We start from the raw sequence: 18,658 nt of genomic DNA, 5'->3' as shown, positions 1-18,658 counted from the left end.
GTACCTAACAATTTTGGTTCCCATCAACCTAAGCCTCCTTCGACTTTCGGATAAAAACTTACAAGTGGTGTTTGGCATCAAAGCAGACCAATAAAATTCATAAACAAATAACACCTTAAAAACGTGTGTCTATAGCTATCTGTAAAATAAAATTTAGGTCACATTTATTTATACAGATGAGATGAGAAATAGCCAACTCAATAGATTGTAGGACCTGGCAAAAATTTAGAATCAGTCATTTTTTTTTTAATCTTAGAAATTAAAATTCAATAAAATTACTATCTTTTTATTTTTTACATTATATTTTTATTAAAAAAAATTCTTATTATTTTGCAAAGCAAAATTATTAATGAAGATTTTATACCACATTTTCAATTTATAACCGACTTAATATTTATTGAAAAATGATCGACTTAGAGATAATTTTATGAAATTTAGTTTTACAAGATTTAAAAAAAAAAAAAAAAAAAAAAAAAAAAAAAAAAAAAAAAAAAAAAAAAAAAACCTCATCCCAATGAGCACCTTTTTGGCAATTAGGAGTATTTCTAACATCTTTATAAATTAATGACTTAATATGAAAAATAAAAATTTGATGGTGAGCTAAAATATTCCAAACAAAATAAAATTATAAACTAAGAAAAGTTCAATAAAAATTGAATTTTTAGAAGAAAAAATAAGTACAATAATTGAAATAATAACTGATTACATAAATTCTATTTGATACTTTTTATATTTTCTCATTAACTTATTCAATTTTTTCTAATCACGAATTATTTTTTCTTTTATAAGATTCTACTAGAGAATTTTTTGGAGGGCCTTCTTCCACTAGCAGCGTTAAGCAACTCCCTAAGCCACTTAATGGAAGAGTTGGCAAGAGATGAGATGGGATGATAAATTTATAAATAGTAGTGATATAGTTTTAAATAGTAATAAAATGGTTTGAGTTAAGATGTTTTATGTGATTTTGAAAATTGAGAGAGAAAAAAGTAAATAAAAATATTATAAAATTAAAATATTGTTAGAATATAATTGTTTAATATAGCTTTTATTTTGAAATTTGAGTTGAATTATTTTTTGTGTTTTATTTGAAAGTTTAGGAAAATTATAATGATTAGGTAATTATTTGATGAAAAAGTTAATAATTTGAAAATATATATGTATATATTTGTATTTGAATTTGTTGAACCCAAGGTTTCAAGTTTCATGTGATTATAAATCTACACATGGATTTTAATGATAACAAATGAATTCAAAGAATAAATGAGTTTCAAACTCAAGTTGTTCACACAATGGAATCAAGCACATCAAAAAATTAAGCATGAGCAAGAAGGAAACAAGTTCACATTAAAGTCATAGAGTAATGTTGTAAATCTCTTAAAATTCGAAATTAGGATTAATGCTCAAAATTAATATTTTATCATAAAGCATTAAAATACATTTTCCACATGTGCATAAATATTTTTGAAAATTAAATTTGAAAATTTTGAAAGATAATTGATTGTCATCTTTTACATGTGCATGCCTTGATTAAATGGTTGAATTTTAAAAATATTAAAGATGATTAATTGTCATCTTTCACATGTGCATGTTTTATTTGAATATTTTCAAAAAGTCTTTGATGCTTTTTTAGACTTATATAAAAGGTAGATAATTTTGTTTGAAAAATTTGAAAAGTAAAGTGTGCTCATTTTGTCATATACAAAAAGTAAAAGATTAGGTTTGAATTTTTTTGAAAAGGAAAGTGTGCTCCTTTTGTCATATGCAAAAAGTAAAAGATTAGGTTTGAATTTTTTGAAAATGAAAGTGTGCTCATTTTGTCATATGCCAAAAGTAAAAGATTAGGTTTGATTTTTTTTAAAAATGAATGATGTTGTCTTTGACAATTGAAAAAGAAGAACCTTTTATTTAAATTTTTTGAAAAAGTGAATGATGTTGTCTTTGACATGTGAATCTTTTTAAATTTGAATATAAAGACTCATATGCCTATAAATAGATCATTTGAGAGCTTCACATTCACAACACCAACATTCAAAGCTTTCATTCTCTCTTCTCTAAGTATTGAGCCTTAATCCTTGTTCATTTTGAAAGATATAGTTTGCGCTGTATTGTTCTTATTTCACTCATTGAAGAGTGTTTTTCTGATAACCTACCCACTATCAGCTTTTGTATCAGAAAAAGGGTGTGTATAACCCTTGTGCGTGTAGAAAGTATTCTACACGAGGAATAATTGAATCACTACGTGTAAGGTGATTCCAAGTGTAGAGGGTATTCTACACGGATCCTTTGTAGCGGTGTTGTTCAAAGGTGTAATAGATTTCTATCTCCACCTGAAGGAGGTTGAATAGTGAATTTGGGAATCTTTAAGGGGTAGCTTGAGGCGAGGACGTAGGCAGTGGGGCCGAACCTCGTTAACATACTGAGTTTGCTTCTCTTTTACCCTTACTCTTTATATTTATTGTTATTTTATATTTTGTTTATATTTTATATTATATATTTGATTTATAATTGTTATTTTTTTTAATACAATTCAATTCACCCCCTCTTGTGTTAGTCATCTGGGCAACATAATTTTTAGATGAGATGAAATAAAATGATTTGAAATCATATGTAAAACCAAACGAAATCTTAATATTAATATGACTTTAATATACTCGATCAACTATTTAGAGGACTAAAACTAAGGGGTGTATAATTATTTATTAAAATGAATCAACATTATAAGCTGAAATTATTAAGAAAAATAATTCCAATTTACAACTTTTTTCTACCCAACGATCTTGTAAAAAAATACAGCTAATGCCACTACCATTTTATAAAACTGTTGTGTAAAATCATTTATTTTTATAAGCTCTCGGTTGTAAAAGAATTTGTAGTGGTGACACCTTAGTCATTAAATTGCTATAGACATTCTTCTATTTAAATTAATTTATAAAAAAAAAAATCAAAATCAAGATCAATGAAACAAGCTATTTAGATAGTGAGATGAGATGATTTTAAATTAAAGTTGGGTTGAATAAAATATTATTTGTATTTTAAGATTTAAAAAAGTTAAATTATTTATTATATTTTGTGTGAAAATTTAAAAAAATTATAATAATAAGACGAGATGAAATAGTTTCTGAATCCAAACAACCCTTAGAGTTGGCAAGTATTTGTGAAAGAACCGTCTAGCTCTAGGTTTTTTAACAATAAAGGAAAGAAAAATGACAAGTATGAGTCTAAGGATGCTACATAAGAGTTCTCATTTGGAGACTACAATGCAAGTTTAGGTAATTTTATATTTAAAATTATAAAAATATTCATCTTAAAATAATATTTTTTCTTTTTAATAAATGATCTACACATGGGATTTGGAGACTGCAAATAAAATTTGTCTTAAAATTTTAAAGAGAAATTCTATTTACAGTCCCCACTTGGAGACTGCTTGTGCAAGTCTTTTATTAAATGAGAAAAAACAACATTTTAAGATGAATATTATTATAATTTTAAAAAATTTTAAAAATAAAATTACCTAGGTCTATATTGCAGTCCCCATTCGAGGACTGTACGTACCATTGCTCAATTTTAAAATCCATACAAGCCTTTTGAAAATAGCAATGCTACGTACTGTCCTTATTTGAGGACTGCAATACAGGCATATATAATTTCATCTTTAAAAATTTTTAAAATATTTCTATAATATTTTTTTCTCTTTTAATAAAAGACATGTACATGTAAATAGAATTTCTGTTTTGAAAAATATGATTCTCACTTTTAAATGAATCACGTGCAAAAATGTTTTTAGTCAGGATGATCACGTTTACTATAATGTCAATAATCGTTTTGCCTTTTTTTTTTTTTTTGGTTGGTTTGCACGTTTTCTATAAATCCACAGTATTATTTTTCTGTAACATGGTCGGTGGACCGTGGAATGTGTTTGGATGAATAGAGAATAAAAAAATTTAGTCAAATTTGATGTTGAACTTGCCTCCAAGTCCAAGAGAAAGAGAGGAAAACCAAGAGTCTACTTTATATTAAGCATCTGAATGAATTTCTTACCAGGCTTACGATCAAGAAACATATATTAACAAATGGAGCGTTGTTACTCTGCCGTTTTAATTGCATTGCTCTTCCTAACCGCTAGTATATTTGTGCTTCTTTATATATATATATATATATATTTTTTTTTAATATATTTAAATATTTTTAAAAAAATATAAAAAATACATTGATACTCTAAAAATTATTATTTTTAGTTATTGAGTTGAAAAGAAAAAAAAAATTACTAAGCGGTCAAATAGAACAGTAGCCTTTTTTTTTCGAACAAATGATTCAACTAATGGAATTTCAACCAATATGGGGGCCAAGCCCAGAAACTAGACTTTGGGCTTCCGCTCATTTTACATTGAGAAATGATATTTGCAGTCGTGGTTGTGCAAGCGGCGTGCAGTCGCTTTGAAAAAAATGAATTAATATGGGACCCATATGAAAAAAAAAACTAACTTTTTAATCGTGGACCCCACTCTTTTTCAAAGCGATTGCGCGGCGTTTGCAATTCCACGACTGTATGTAGCATTGCTCTTTTATATTTAGGCGTAATGGCATTTTCCCTGACAGCGCAACCCTCAGAAATCAGAAGCTCTACAAGAGCGAAACTCACGCTTCGTTAAATGAATACATTGTTGTCTTATTGCTTCTGGAGCACAGTTTGGTTTCACAAATTTTTGAGATCATTTCATTCAATTTCATCTTATTTTATCTTAACATCTAAATACTAAAAATACAAATATTTTTTAATTTTTTCATCTAATCAATACATTTTTTTCCAAAATTTCAAACAAAATGCAAAAAATAATTAAATATTTTCAAATCTTAAAATAAAATTATATTCTAAAAATAGTTAAACTTTATAATATTTTTATTCAACTCTCTCTCTCTCTTATTACTCAAAATTTCATAAAACATCTTAATTCAAATATTTCACTACTATTTACAAACTATCTCATTACTATTTATAAATTTTTCATTTCATCTCATCTGTGTAATTAAACGAAGCCTAAATGTAGAGCAAAAAACTTGTGGACACTTTTATAAAAAGTGGTGCACATATGAGATCCTAGTGAAAAAAATCCACTTTTTCATGGCATGCCTCGCATTTTTCTGCCAATCTTCATGTATTTTAAGACTTTATCTAATTTTATTGTTAATATGCATTTCGTTGTCCGCGACATCATGTGTAAAAGGTAACAAGTGGAACAAGATCTTTGATGATGTGAAAAAAAACCCTGGTGAACGGAATCATGTGTAAAAAATCACATACAGTTTGAATGACGTACACATTATATTGCATGCAGTATGGCATCCTGAATTGAATAAAGAAGAGCTAGCCCTTATATGACTTGACTTAATAAATAAATAAATAACAACTAGCTAGCTAGCTATCAATGCATGCAGTATGTCCATTTATTACTTCTAAATTTATGGACAGTGCTTTGCGACATTGAAACTGTAGCTTTCAAAATTATTGCTTCTTATTGTGGGGTGGGGGCAAAAATGTACAATCCTCTGATCTGAGGAACATCACAGTCAATTAATTTCAATTTTATTTTGTGAAAAATTTATGATGCAGGATGGTTAGCACTAGATGATGAAAGCTCCAAGAATCTGTGTGGGGGGGCATACTTGCTCTGCTTCTCACAACCTCTCTACTTCAGTGATTTCTGGGAGGGGTCCGAGGCTGAGAGCTCGGCATACATTTCAGATATTGCTTTTCCAAAGTATTCCTTTGCTAGAGGTCTCTTGACCTGGTGGAACACAAGAAAATAGTCAAGAAAATCATTTTTAATCGAGCCATGCAATTCCTCTCGGGAGTTTTGAAACCGAATACTTGCCTTAAATGTTGGAGTAAGCAGGCCATTCTCCAGCGTAAACGGTTCAAGCACCAAGGTCACAGCTTTTGCAAATTCAAAACCTCTCAGCTGCAAATGAAATTTGTAAAGTCAAGAAGAAAATTTTAAGGCAGAAATCTAAAGGAGCAATCGGACAGCCATGGTGTTGAGAATCTGAGATAACTTGCCTGAGCTTCCCTCCCAATAGCATCCATGTCAGCCAAGACGGCAGCCCTTGCCCTTGGATCATTACACAGCTTCCCTAGATCTTGATACTGCATTACACATCCAGAGAACCGCATTTAAGATATGCATATTTTCATATCTTTTTCCTTTTTCAACTCAATCAAAGCACCAGAATTTTACTTCTAAAACAGGAAAAACAAAAGCTTAGAGTCTTTCTTTTTACAGGAAAAATGACATCATCCTTCTATACCAAAAGAGATAGACTCTTGGAAGTGTAAGAAACATCAGCCTTGATTCATTCTGGAGGACTCTCCTCCTAAATAGATTACAAACTAACTTTCGAACAACTAACTGCCTAGGGCTTCTGAACCGATAGTTGGATGTCCTACCCAATCACGAGATTTTAGACTCAACTAATCAATCTCAGCTGATGATAAGATTTTACCAGGTGCAGATATGCAGCCTAAAAACATGCTAAGATTTTTCACCACTTCTATTAGCGTGAAGATCCGTTCCCTGTTGACTATAACTCAAGGCAATTCAACATTTCTATATACAACATGAAATTAGGTCAAACACTAAGTTTGCAAGTATGTAGGTTTATCATCTCTGTTTTTTCTTTTCCCACGTTAAAAAGACCAAATCAAAACCTTAACGCCTTCAGAAGTAGCCCATGCTTTTAAAATATCTTGGTCCACCGAGACAACAGCTACCAAAGCGGAATTCAGGCTGTCACCTACCAAGAGCAACAAATAAGCAGTCAGTAACTCAATAGCTCAAATGAGTGTGTGCACGTGTGTGTGAGAGAGAAGCCAGCAGCAAAATCCCACTTTCTTACCATATACAAAGCACTGGGAAATGAACTTGCACTTTGCATATACATTCTCAATTTTTTCTGGAGCTATGTACTCTCCCTGTGCCAGCTTGAAAATGTTTTTCTTCCTAATTTAATTGGAAAAACTCTGTAAGTTCTTGTAGTCACAACCAAAATAAATTGATCTTACTTCATTAATGAGCTCACTAGAATGTATTTTCTGTACAATTATGACCAGATATAAGAGGTAGGGAGCAATAAGTAGATACAACCATCTTGTCTCGTAAAAACCTTCTAAACATAGCCTATTTATGTGAACTTGGGCTATGCCTATTTACGTGGAATAAAATCTCTTATTACCTATAAAAAAAAAAAAAAAAAAAAAAAGAAACCTTCTAAACATAGCCTGCAGGCACTTCTTCCTTTGAAGAAATAGCATAAAAGACTCGAACTATAGCATGTGCATTGTTGCTCAACAAGCAAACTTTCTCCGTTAAGGTGAACAGCCAATGTATAACTGCAGCCCCTGGATTTATAAATGATTTTTTCTTTTAAATAGAACTAACTAGTTGCACACCAGTGAAATGCACTGGAAAGAGTCCCTGAATTCATTATAAGAAAATAAAAAATAAAAACCCTGATTTTCTGGGGTAACTACCATTGAAGTGGAACCTGAAGAGTCCCTTGGAAAGTGAAAATTGAAAGGTCTTTTGGAAAGTGAAAATTAAAAGGTCTTTGGAAATTGAAAACCGAAAGTCTTATGCAATAAATGGTCATTCAAATAGTAGGGGGAGTAAAAAGACAAGTCAATGATCATAATGGGTGAAGTGGAAGGTTGTTGTTGTAATAAAGTGAATAATAAAATTAAGGAACCAAGCTAAAGCCAAAGACCTTAGAGACAACAACCTTGGAGAAAACGAACCTCTACCATGTTAGTCGAACATTAACTCCAAAAGCATAAGTCCATAGGACGGGTCCAACAATGTATATCAAGCATATCACACAATGACAATCCATCAAGCCCATCACAATTAGGAAGATGAGAAACATGGCATAGTTTCCCTAATCCTGATTCGAGTACAGCCAAATACTTAGGCTGGTATGATCTTACCTATCAATGATTTTTAAACGACCACCAGGTAACCACAGCCCTATGTCTCCGGTATGAAGCCATCCATCTTCATCAATGACTTCTTTCCTGTGCAATTTGACTAGACATGAGATGTTTTCGTATTTGATGGACATAAAAATTTCCAAAAGAAACAGCAAATACATAGGTTTCATACGTCTGTACTTCATCTTTGTAATAACATTTGAAAATAATGGGACCCCGAACACAGATTTCACCACGAGGATGTGGCTTATCATCAGATGTATAGTTCATTTCTGGGACATCTACAAGCTTTATTTCTGAAACAGGAAAAATGAGATTAAATCTTAACCCAAAGTAAAAGCAAGACGTGGAGAAAGCATAAGAGGAAGTTAAAAGTCAATAGGCCCCAATTTTTAGTCAATGCAAATAGCAGCATATATACATACAATCACTGTACAGATCCTAGTAAGATTTCGAGTTAGGGTTATGTTCTTTTCAACCTTTACAAATTAGAACAGTCTGATATTCCTCATATCCATTCAACCATTGTTCTAACATGACATTCTTACAAGATCTATACCCTGCTATGGTGAATTCTAATGTCCAACTTGCCTACCGTGCTAACACCCATCAGATCATTTGGATATGGTGACAAAGAAACGACCAAGGGCGAAGAAGCACGGGAACATATATCAAGGAACATACATATGCATGTCTCCCACAGACCCACCCACAGATACACAGTGAAAAAAACAGGTATATTTTCAGAACTAGTAATCGAACCAGTTACACATTATAGGCCTCTATTGTCTAAATTACTCTGATTGCTGATCTTGTATGACCTAATGCAATTAAAAAAGTTAGCCTGGCTTGAACAAGTGAATCTCCTATGAGACCCAAGACCAAACTCAACCTGCAACTAGAGCAAGCTTAATGATGCTCAAGCCTCAAGCCAAAACCTTTTGTAAGTAAAACATGCATGTGCTATCTTTAAAAAATAATATATACTCATTACACCCTCAATTATGCAAGCTTATGCATCCACAAGGTAACACTGAACCATAATTATGCAAAACTCATGTGAAGGACTCACCACAAGCTGGATTAGGGGCACCGACATGGCCAGATAGATTGTCACCCTCTTCAATACCACTTATAACACAAGAAGTTTCAGTCATACCATATCCTTCAGTTATTTGGCCACCAAAGCAGCTGTGAAGTATAACATAGGATTGAGCCTGATTTTATTTTACATGAAAAGGGGATTGGGGGGAGGGGAAGAAAAACAATTTATGCACTAGTATTCAATGCGTCATGGAAAAAAAAATTACATCTTTAGAAAGTCCATGACATCAGGAGACAACGGTGAGGCACCTGATGCCATGAAACGAACTCGTCCTCCAAGCTTTCCCTTTATCTTATTGAATACCAATTTGTCCCACATGGGGGATGGATTCTTTCCTGAAATAACCAGATATATCATCGTCAATAGACACCATAAGGGTAAAAATTAATTACTGTGAAAGATAAAGAAAAGGAAAGAAAAAAGTTTAAAAAAAAAAAAACTAATGATCAGAGGTTCATCCTCTGCGTCTAATGCCAAGGAACTCATGAAAGTACAATTGAATTTTACAAATGGAAAATTGATGTTCCAGTGGATGACCTTAACAACGTTTCTATTATGCGTGTTTAGATGGTGGCAGCTAAAACATGTTTCAGAGGAAATTGTAGGATAAAGGAACTATGTGAAATTGGAGGAATGCCAAAAGCATTGCAGATCTAGTTCAAATTCAAGGTTAAAAAAAAATGATAAATGAATTCCAATTTTCCAAACCAAAAATAAGAAAAACTAGAAAGTCTGAAACATGAATGAATCTGATGCTACAAAGAGACAGACGTCCAATTGATAATATACTTTACCGCTCAATATTGCTTGCTTCTTAGCATTGTATGCAGCATTAAACAACCTCTCCCGCAGCCCACCGGATGTCTGTACAGCATTTATAATACTGCAAATCAAAACATTCAACTGAATGAGTGAACGGACGTGCTAGTTGACATTGAATAACAAATTTCAGAAGCAACAGACATTGATTTTACCCAGCATATATTCTATTATAAAGTCTAGGAACACTGCAGAAGAGAGTAGGTCTTAGAGCAGCCATATCATCCATTAGTTTCATATTATCCTGCATACAACAATTACAACCAAAAAAAAAAGGAAAAGGAAAAGGTTAAGGCTTGTCTTAGAAGGAAAGAAGGTATATCAGTTAAACATCCACCATTGATATAACCAAAAGGTCGGCCTCCAGTTTACTTGTATGGATTGACTACTAAATTAAATTTGGATGATAATTATGTTAAACAATAAGATTGCCATTCTCAGATGGTAGATACCATTGCATCATTTTTGCCTGATCTAAAATTGATGACTACAACAACAGTTACAATCAAATTTGAAATTTATAACGACTGCAAGTCAACAACAATTTGCTAAACCATCATGCACCACCCTTAAATCATAGGTATACATATTTTCTCAGAACTAACAATCCTGCATAGCATATTAAGCGTAAAGCAGCATGTATTACATTGTGATGAATATTTCAACTACTTTACAAAAATAGGAACTCGAAAATTCAAACCATCTAAATTAAAAAAAAAAAAAAAAAAAAAAAAAAAACCTGCCATGACTTCTGATATACATAGACAATATACATATGTATATAGAAGTGTGCATAACGTACATATGTGCATACCTAATTACATTGGTGCATAGTTATATTACATCTCAGGAAAAAGAAAAGGATGGATTCATACCCCCTGGTAAAATCCAACAGCAACTCCATGATATGCCATCGACACCTGGTTAGCTCGTTCATATATGTGTGCCAAAGGAAGGTAAGATATGTAACTGGCAAGATAAAAGGTACTTTTAAAACCCACTAAGGTAATTCATTAAAATTTTCATATTCTAAGTCGACAAAGACTGATGTGTAACATGTGATATACAAAACCATTGATACTCACACATCTGAGGGGTAGAATTTGTTAATAAGGGAGGTTCCAGCAACATTTGCAATCAAGTTTCCATGTGTCAAAACAGCTCCCTGTCAAGATTCAAAGCAAGGGAGAAAAAAGCGGGTGGTTTGATAGCACTTCATCAAATCATGTCTATAAGAAATCAATAGATCAAAGCAAAAAGTCATACTACACTGAGTTGTACCTTTGGGGTCCCAGTAGTACCACTTGTGTAGCAAATGGTAGCAATGTCATCAGTTTTTGGAGGGCAAAAAGGCTGAAGGTTACTGTGGCCCTAAAATGAAACCATTCACATGATGAGATAAGCAAATATCTTGCAATCAAACAAAGTAACGTTGTCATATATCATGTATTTAAGCAGCGGGACCTCAATAAAAATTTTAAGAACAGGTAACAAAGTGTGCATCTAAGATCAAGTTGTTTATTATATGTATAAGGATTAAGCATCAGCTACCAGATAGAAGATGTAAATTCTGCCACGTTAAAGAAAAGGGTTCTGGACACATTAGCTCTCCAAATTATAGCCATGAATATATGGTTGCATGGGTGAGTGAATATCTTTGTGCACATCCATGTTTCTTTTATGTGTGTGCATGCATTTGGGTGTACATAGATTAACAAACAAAATTACAAATCTCAAGGGTGCGATCCCAATAATCATTTAAGATCAATAATTGAAAGGATAAGGGCATTCACAGATCTATAAAGTAACTTATAAACCAGAGGTGCATGATCAATGACTTCAGAGCAACCCAACTTCATTGATAGATAACAAATTAAAAATAGTTAGCTAATACACTATTAATGCAAAGACAAGGAGAAAAATCAATGCAACAAACCTTCATTGAAGAATGTGGCCCAAAACCTTAATTTCTTGATAGGAAAGAACACATGATTACCTGACTAAGCAATTTTGAATATGTCACAACCTCAACTCCTGTTGACGACGGAAGCTTTGGAATTTGATCATCTATTCCTCCAATGACCTGTGTAGTAGGGTAAGGAGATGAGATAAACTAGCAATAAAAAACAAGGATATAAACAGGGATACGAGGTGTATACTCATACCACAATTAGGCGAATTGTTGGAATATCAAACAAGAAGCTCAACAACTGCAAATTCCAAGTGACGTGATAAGAAATATTGCATAAGAAAAAGGAGAATCACAAACCACCTTTTTATAAATGTCATAAACCATGAATGAGATAAACTAAGAGACAAGTAGAACTGATATAAAAATTGTCAACAAATAAAGCAACTATTGGAAAACATTAAGAATAGAGCAACAGGCATCTAGCTTTTTATGACCACTCCCCATATTTTCAGGGAAAAAAAGATGCATATATCTAAAAGGGTTGGTTGGCAAAATATACCATATTTGAGATCAAAATTACAAAAATGCTAGGTAATTGAAATTGAATATTTTATTGAAATAGGTTGAGCTGAGTTTTCATTTGTTCATGACATTTTTCTTTCTCCTCTTGGCTATTTATGAAGAAATTAAGAAAAAAAAAAAATTCTGCTATCCACTACTGTTCTTGAATCTCAACTGATGTCTTACAGCCCATATCAACTGAGACAGATTTTGTAAGTCACAACTTAGTACTGTTTGGATTAAACTCACAGAATTCAAGGTTTGAGGCACACAAAATATAACTTGCACGGCAGCATGATTTACAATATACTTGACAGCATCTGGACCTGAAAAGTAAGCAATAATTTAGAATAACATCTGCAGCTAGGCGAAGCTAGGGAAGATTTTATTAAGTTCTATGGAGTGATGTGACAAACCAAGAGTGTCGTATAAAGGAATTGATATGTAAGAATATGCAGAGCAAGCATGGTCAACAATGAGCCACTCGGGTCTGTTGATGAAGTATAACCCAATGCACGATCCCTGTGAAATAAAGCAACAGTAGTTAGATGCTAAAAGAAAACATCAAGGACTTTGACTGTTTTATAAAACACGAAAATACTCATGGGTAATCTAATCAAATTTTAATAAAGCATAAACATCTTTGAACATAAAATTACTTTTTCAGATGTTTACCTTTGATATCCCATGATAAATTAGGCCAGAACCTATAGCTGATCGAGCAGTACCCGCTTCTCCATATGTCATCCATTTGTACCTGGACAAGTGCAAATGTAGTACAAATGAATGAGTAAACAGTATTAGTAAAGTTGAGAACTTAGTTCACACGCCTAACAAAAGCAATACATACTCTCCAACTGTGCCATCAACCCGAATTCGTGTTCCCAGATACTTGTAATCTCGAAAAGTGTCAACTGAATGCCTATGTTTGCAAAAGGAAACCTTTCAGCTAACATATTGAAAGTAAATTCTAGAGAAATTGTATTTCTAATGGCTTGTATAATATGGAAAACAAGTTCTAACTTTTACCATTAGAACTTTATAATATGCAAAAATTCTAGGGAAATTTTTTATTAAAATTTGAAAAAAAGTACTTCAAATGACACATATAATTGGGGAAAAGGTTTTATCATGGAAACATGTCCGTGAAACTGAAGAGATCTGAGCAGTAATTTAGCCATCATCGTTGTAGATGCTCACACAAAATTATCATGAAGTGTACCAATTTCTGGATGATCTTGGAATCTACTCACAAGCTTCAAAGGAGAACGTGCCGATCTGCCATAATGAAAAAGAAAAGAAATAGCTAATAGCTATGGGACAAAATGAAAATCTAGAGAAATTAAATCCAAGAAAGTGGAAAACCCCTACCTGTATACATTCCACTTCCCTAACTGCAATTTCTCCGGAAGCACAACACTGTACCCTTGCTCTGTTCAGGATTTAATTCCAGCATTGATGCATCAACAATGTATTCCAACAAGAATACAACAGAAACATGGTCACAAATAGTCAAACTTGGAAATCACTATAAACTTTATTTCCATATATATGTCTGAGGAAAACAATTAGCAAGAGGCCATTGGGAACGAAATTGAGGTATACTTCAGGATGCATAGTTTACAGTTTACACCAACGTTTTTTTATGAATTGGTTATTTTTCATTTATATCACCAAGTCCTCCAATTAGTGAGCGTTGATTGACAAGAATTCTTTGCAGATTTTTGCACCATTTTTATTGGTGACGTGAGACTCCTCCAAGACCTAGATTATGAGGCTTCATTTTATTTTATTTTTATTTGCTTCTTTTCATTTGTATGCGAGGTTATAGGAAAACCCACCTATCTTAAACATCAATCTAGTCCCAAAATTTTACCTTTAATTTTTCATTTTAAATTGTGGTGGTGGCAAATCTTACAATTTCTTCTTAACTCAGCCCTTAAACCACCATCCCATGCCCAAATCTTAAACTAAGCTTACAGACAATAAACTGTAAAATTTAAACCCACTAATTTAGAATATTATATCTAATCAAGTAATTAAGAGCTAGAGAAGGAAAAGAGTCCTCACATCCTATCCCACTCATCATCCCTACCACCAGCTCAAAATCTCCTCAAAAATAAACTTTTCCAGTTGCAATATATGTTTTCTATTCTTTCCCTTAATATTCTTCATCCTTGACTGAGTTCCGACAAAACCTGATATCCAAAATTTCCAACAACCTTCCCTCACAAGAGGGAGAGGGAGAGAAAGAGAGACCAAAATATTTATTGTTATTGTTTGTTTATATATTTATCTGTGATTGCTGAAACGAAGAGACATATAAAGAAACACCAGTTGAAAACCTTTCAAGTTATCTAAGGTTTTCGTCTGAAGGCCCTGCTAAACCCTGAAACACGTATGGGCTCCTTAGAGCACATGGCCAAAACATGAGACACCTAACCTCTGTCTCAGAGCAAATCAGTTAAAAATTTTGCATATCATTCACATATTTCATATTAACCATCACCCCTTCGTTAATATTTCATTGGTTTCAGAATTTTGCTATTGTTTATGAAATTATGATCCCCTTGATAACTTAAGAAACGTTACTATAGGATCAATGACCGTCGCAGAAATCCTTTTAGCAGAATTTTCGATGACTATCACAGAAATTCTTTTAATAGAATTTTCGATTACTCATATTAAAAAATAATAATAATAAATAAAGGAAATGACCATGACAGAAATCCCACAGAAGTGCCTCTTCAGCCAGAAAAGTTCCAGAGAAACATCATCATCAACGAGCTAATTTGATTTAAAAAGATAAAACCCAAATCAAAACCAGAAGTAATACTTGAGGTCAACTGGGTTCCTAGATCAACGAATTGGAATAAACCAAAGGGGTTGGCCCATCTCTTATCAGACATTATCATTACTGCGCACCTAGAAACAGGTATTTTGGCGACACGATTTGGAATCTTTGCTTTCCAGATTCCACAATAGAACACGGACATATGTGACGCGTTCAATGCTACCAACATTCGGTGAATCAATAATAAGAAAGTTGTACAAAATCTGAAGCTCAAAAAAGATATTAATCACCAAAGCCAGAATATCATTAAATTCATCCACATCAACCTTTTCTCGTACAGGTACTTCTGCAATCTATTAGAGATTCGAGAATGAGAGAGAGATTTGGAATTTGGGACCCTCCAACCGGGCCACCACCACCAAAAGCTCCCCGACTCCTTTTCCAAAGAAAAAGCAATTACCTTATTTAACATATTTTTCCCACCTAGAGAGAGAGAGAGAGAGAGAGAGAGAGAGTACCAAGAGCGAACTCGCCGGCGGTAGGATGGGGACGGAGCTGAGGATGAGAGTCGCCGTCAGCGAGGAGATGGCCATGAATGGCATTAAGACGACGCTGAGCCGCGGCCGAATCCATGTCAACGTCTTTAATATTTACTTATTATCCTTAAATGCGAAGGACGAAAGTTTATGCGGCTCGTTCCGAGATCACGTAGCGAGGCTCCGTGAAGTGAAAAACCAAACTGCTTCTGCAGTTCGACGCACGCAAACTTCCGTTTGGTTCACTCGATTATGATTTTCGACATTAAACGAATAACAACAATACTGATAAGAATGAATTCGCTGATGACGACGCTTACGATCAACACATGTGGATATCCTCCATGTTTGTGATGATTACCTATTTATTAATCTATATATATATATAATTATATAAAAACACACGCGTCGTGGTTGCCGCTGGTGCTTCTCCTGCAGTTTTGGATAGGAGTCAGTGTCTCTCTCTTCCCAGTAAAATTCGCTTCTTTCCCGTGTGCGGGGGGGATGAACTCTTGCTGTTGTAATTGTATCTTATATCCCTTTCCGGATGAACGTACAATTTTCAATAATTCAATTTTGATTTTTCTTCATGCTCGTACCATCCCCCAATATCACTCCATTAATATTAGGAAAATTAATTATTAAAAAAAATTGCAGGGGAACCGATGAATTGGACCTCCAAGTTGACCGATAGTTATATTTTTCTAAAAAAAAAAGTTTGATAGTTAAGAAAGTATTTATTAATAAATTGGTAAAATATATATCTAAAAATTATGTAAAGAAAAATGAATTTTTTTTTTAACTTTATCGGTCCAGCAGCTATCGGTATGATTTATAGTACCAGTAGCAACATCCTTATAAAAATATTATTAAAATAAAAGTAGTTTGCTGGGTTACAGATCTTGATGGCTGGCTTAGAGAGATGGTCAACTATCAACTGCTGCTAGCGACGCTGTTGGTTTTTGGCACGCAAGTTTCGTGGAGGTGAATGCTAAACTTACGTGACAACTTTGATTAAAATATAGAAAATTATTTATAAAGTTCTGAAGCAATCAAAATTGAGTTTCTTGAAGTATCTCGGCAGGGCAACAATGACTATAGCCGGAGATTATGTGCATGTTTTTTCATTATTTATTTATTCATTATGTAGAATTATGATGTGTTTTTTTTAAATAATTAAAAAATAGCGTATATAATTCTATATGAAAAATGATTATTATAATTGTTAGTGTATAAATATCGTATAATTATTTAAAAAATAAATAAATATATAATTTATATTAAATTAATTAATTTTTAAAAATAAATTTTATTTTTTTAAATAATTATGTCATATTTTTGCACTATATAACTATAACTGTACGTAACAATATCGTTTCCGTTCAATCCATCATTCCTATCCTTTTCTATTTCGTTTTTCAAACTAATTTTAATATGTTTGAAGTTTGAATTGTCTCCTCTGAGCACTATTTAATTTATTAGGGTTGAAGCTGGCGGTGGTAGGCCCTTTAATCTTTTTAGGCGAGAAGTGTTCTTTCGGCTTGAATCGAGAATCTATCTTTTCCACTTTGCTTTTTCCTTTTAAATGAGTAGTATTCACCAATCCGTAAGATCATGATGTAGTTGAAAAAATAGATCAAACGCATTAATTATACAAATAAATAAAATAAAAAATTCTTTCTTTTCCACCCTTCCATCAGTCTTAACTTTAGCCGCGGTTTGGTACGAGAGATGACATCTCATCTCAACTTGTTCAGAGCATTCACATTGATTATCCAAATACAAATTCATAATTTACATAATATCACGTGCTCTTACATTTGACTATTTTATTTTAAATTTTTTTCATATTAAATTATTTATTTATTAAAAAAATTAATAATAAAATATTAAATATATAGAAGAGAGTATGTTTGTAGAAGAAGAAAAACACACAGAGAGAGAGTATTTATGACAGAAAGAAATAATTTTTTAATATTTTAATCTAACTATAATAAATATCAAATATAATCATAAGAGCTAGTTTACTATAGCTAAAAGTCATCTTGGTTTACATTTGGATAATCCAATATAGGTCATTTTCATTTTTTATTAACTAAATTATTCATGTACAGCAAGAGACATCTTTCAGTTAAAAATTAAAATGGGATAAAATATTTTATTAAAAGTTAAATAAAATATTATTATAATTTAATTTTTAATATTATTTTTATTTTAAAATTTTTAAAAATAAAATTATTATTATATTTTATATAAAAATTTTAAAAAATTATAAAATTTATACAAAATAAAATAATTTAATTTTGTATGAACATCCTTTCACATCTCATTACTGTATATTCACGGCCACATTTTTTTCCTGACATGTGCACCGACCAACTTTTGCTTTTTCTCTATAACTTTTACTTTTTCTCTCCGATAGAAAAAAACAAAGCAACTGGACAAGTAAAAAACGAAAAAAAAAATACAGATCACCCTCACACATCAACTTTTGCTTTTTGAATATTTTACATCACGCCAATTTTGAATTATGAGAATTAATTAATAAAAATTCCAAAAATATCAAGGATTATTGGTTAATCTAAATTTTAAAAATGATTTTTTTTTAATTATGTGATTTTAATTTTTTTGGTATGTAATTTACTAGTTACTATTAGTTAATACAAATATATTTATAAATAATACACAATCATTACAAACACCAAGTAATAATTGATAAAATTTTAAACTATCAAATCTTGCAAAAAGGTAAATTATCTTATCTCATTTTTAAATTCAAACAGACATTTTTAACAGCTAACTTGTCTTAATTTAATAATTTTATTACTATTCACAAATCATCTTAACTAACTATCCAATCCTCTCCATTGTCATTTTCTTGAAACTTCGACTCATTTTTTCAAAACTTTTTACTTATATAAATTATGTATTGGTAGATAAGTAGAAAGTA

General features: G+C 32.0%; 1 protein-coding gene across 1 annotated transcript; it reads right to left on the bottom strand.

Annotated features, from left to right (window-relative positions):
• Nucleotides 1–5,414: 5,414 nt before the first annotated feature.
• On the bottom strand, nucleotides 5,415–16,208 carry LOC122300542 (long chain acyl-CoA synthetase 6, peroxisomal-like). The gene is made up of 23 exons (XM_043111282.1): nucleotides 15,691–16,208; nucleotides 13,750–13,810; nucleotides 13,579–13,656; nucleotides 13,229–13,300; nucleotides 13,054–13,135; nucleotides 12,795–12,900; nucleotides 12,628–12,704; nucleotides 12,071–12,115; nucleotides 11,902–11,988; nucleotides 11,187–11,276; nucleotides 10,991–11,070; nucleotides 10,781–10,874; nucleotides 10,061–10,149; nucleotides 9,881–9,969; nucleotides 9,292–9,421; nucleotides 9,054–9,172; nucleotides 8,154–8,277; nucleotides 7,979–8,065; nucleotides 6,892–6,995; nucleotides 6,704–6,789; nucleotides 6,056–6,142; nucleotides 5,871–5,957; nucleotides 5,415–5,783 (listed from the first exon to the last, which is right to left on the bottom strand). Exons 1-23 carry the CDS (start codon nucleotides 15,803–15,805, stop codon nucleotides 5,685–5,687), a joined length of 2,088 nt encoding a protein of 695 aa, XP_042967216.1. The 5' UTR covers nucleotides 15,806–16,208; the 3' UTR covers nucleotides 5,415–5,684.
• Between the last annotated feature and the right edge of the window lie 2,450 nt (nucleotides 16,209–18,658).

Source organism: Carya illinoinensis, chromosome 2, assembly GCF_018687715.1.
Source record: "Carya illinoinensis cultivar Pawnee chromosome 2, C.illinoinensisPawnee_v1, whole genome shotgun sequence".
NCBI lineage: Eukaryota > Viridiplantae > Streptophyta > Magnoliopsida > Fagales > Juglandaceae > Carya > Carya illinoinensis.
Note: the sequence above shows the minus strand (reverse complement) of the source record. Positions and strands in the feature narration are given on the sequence as shown.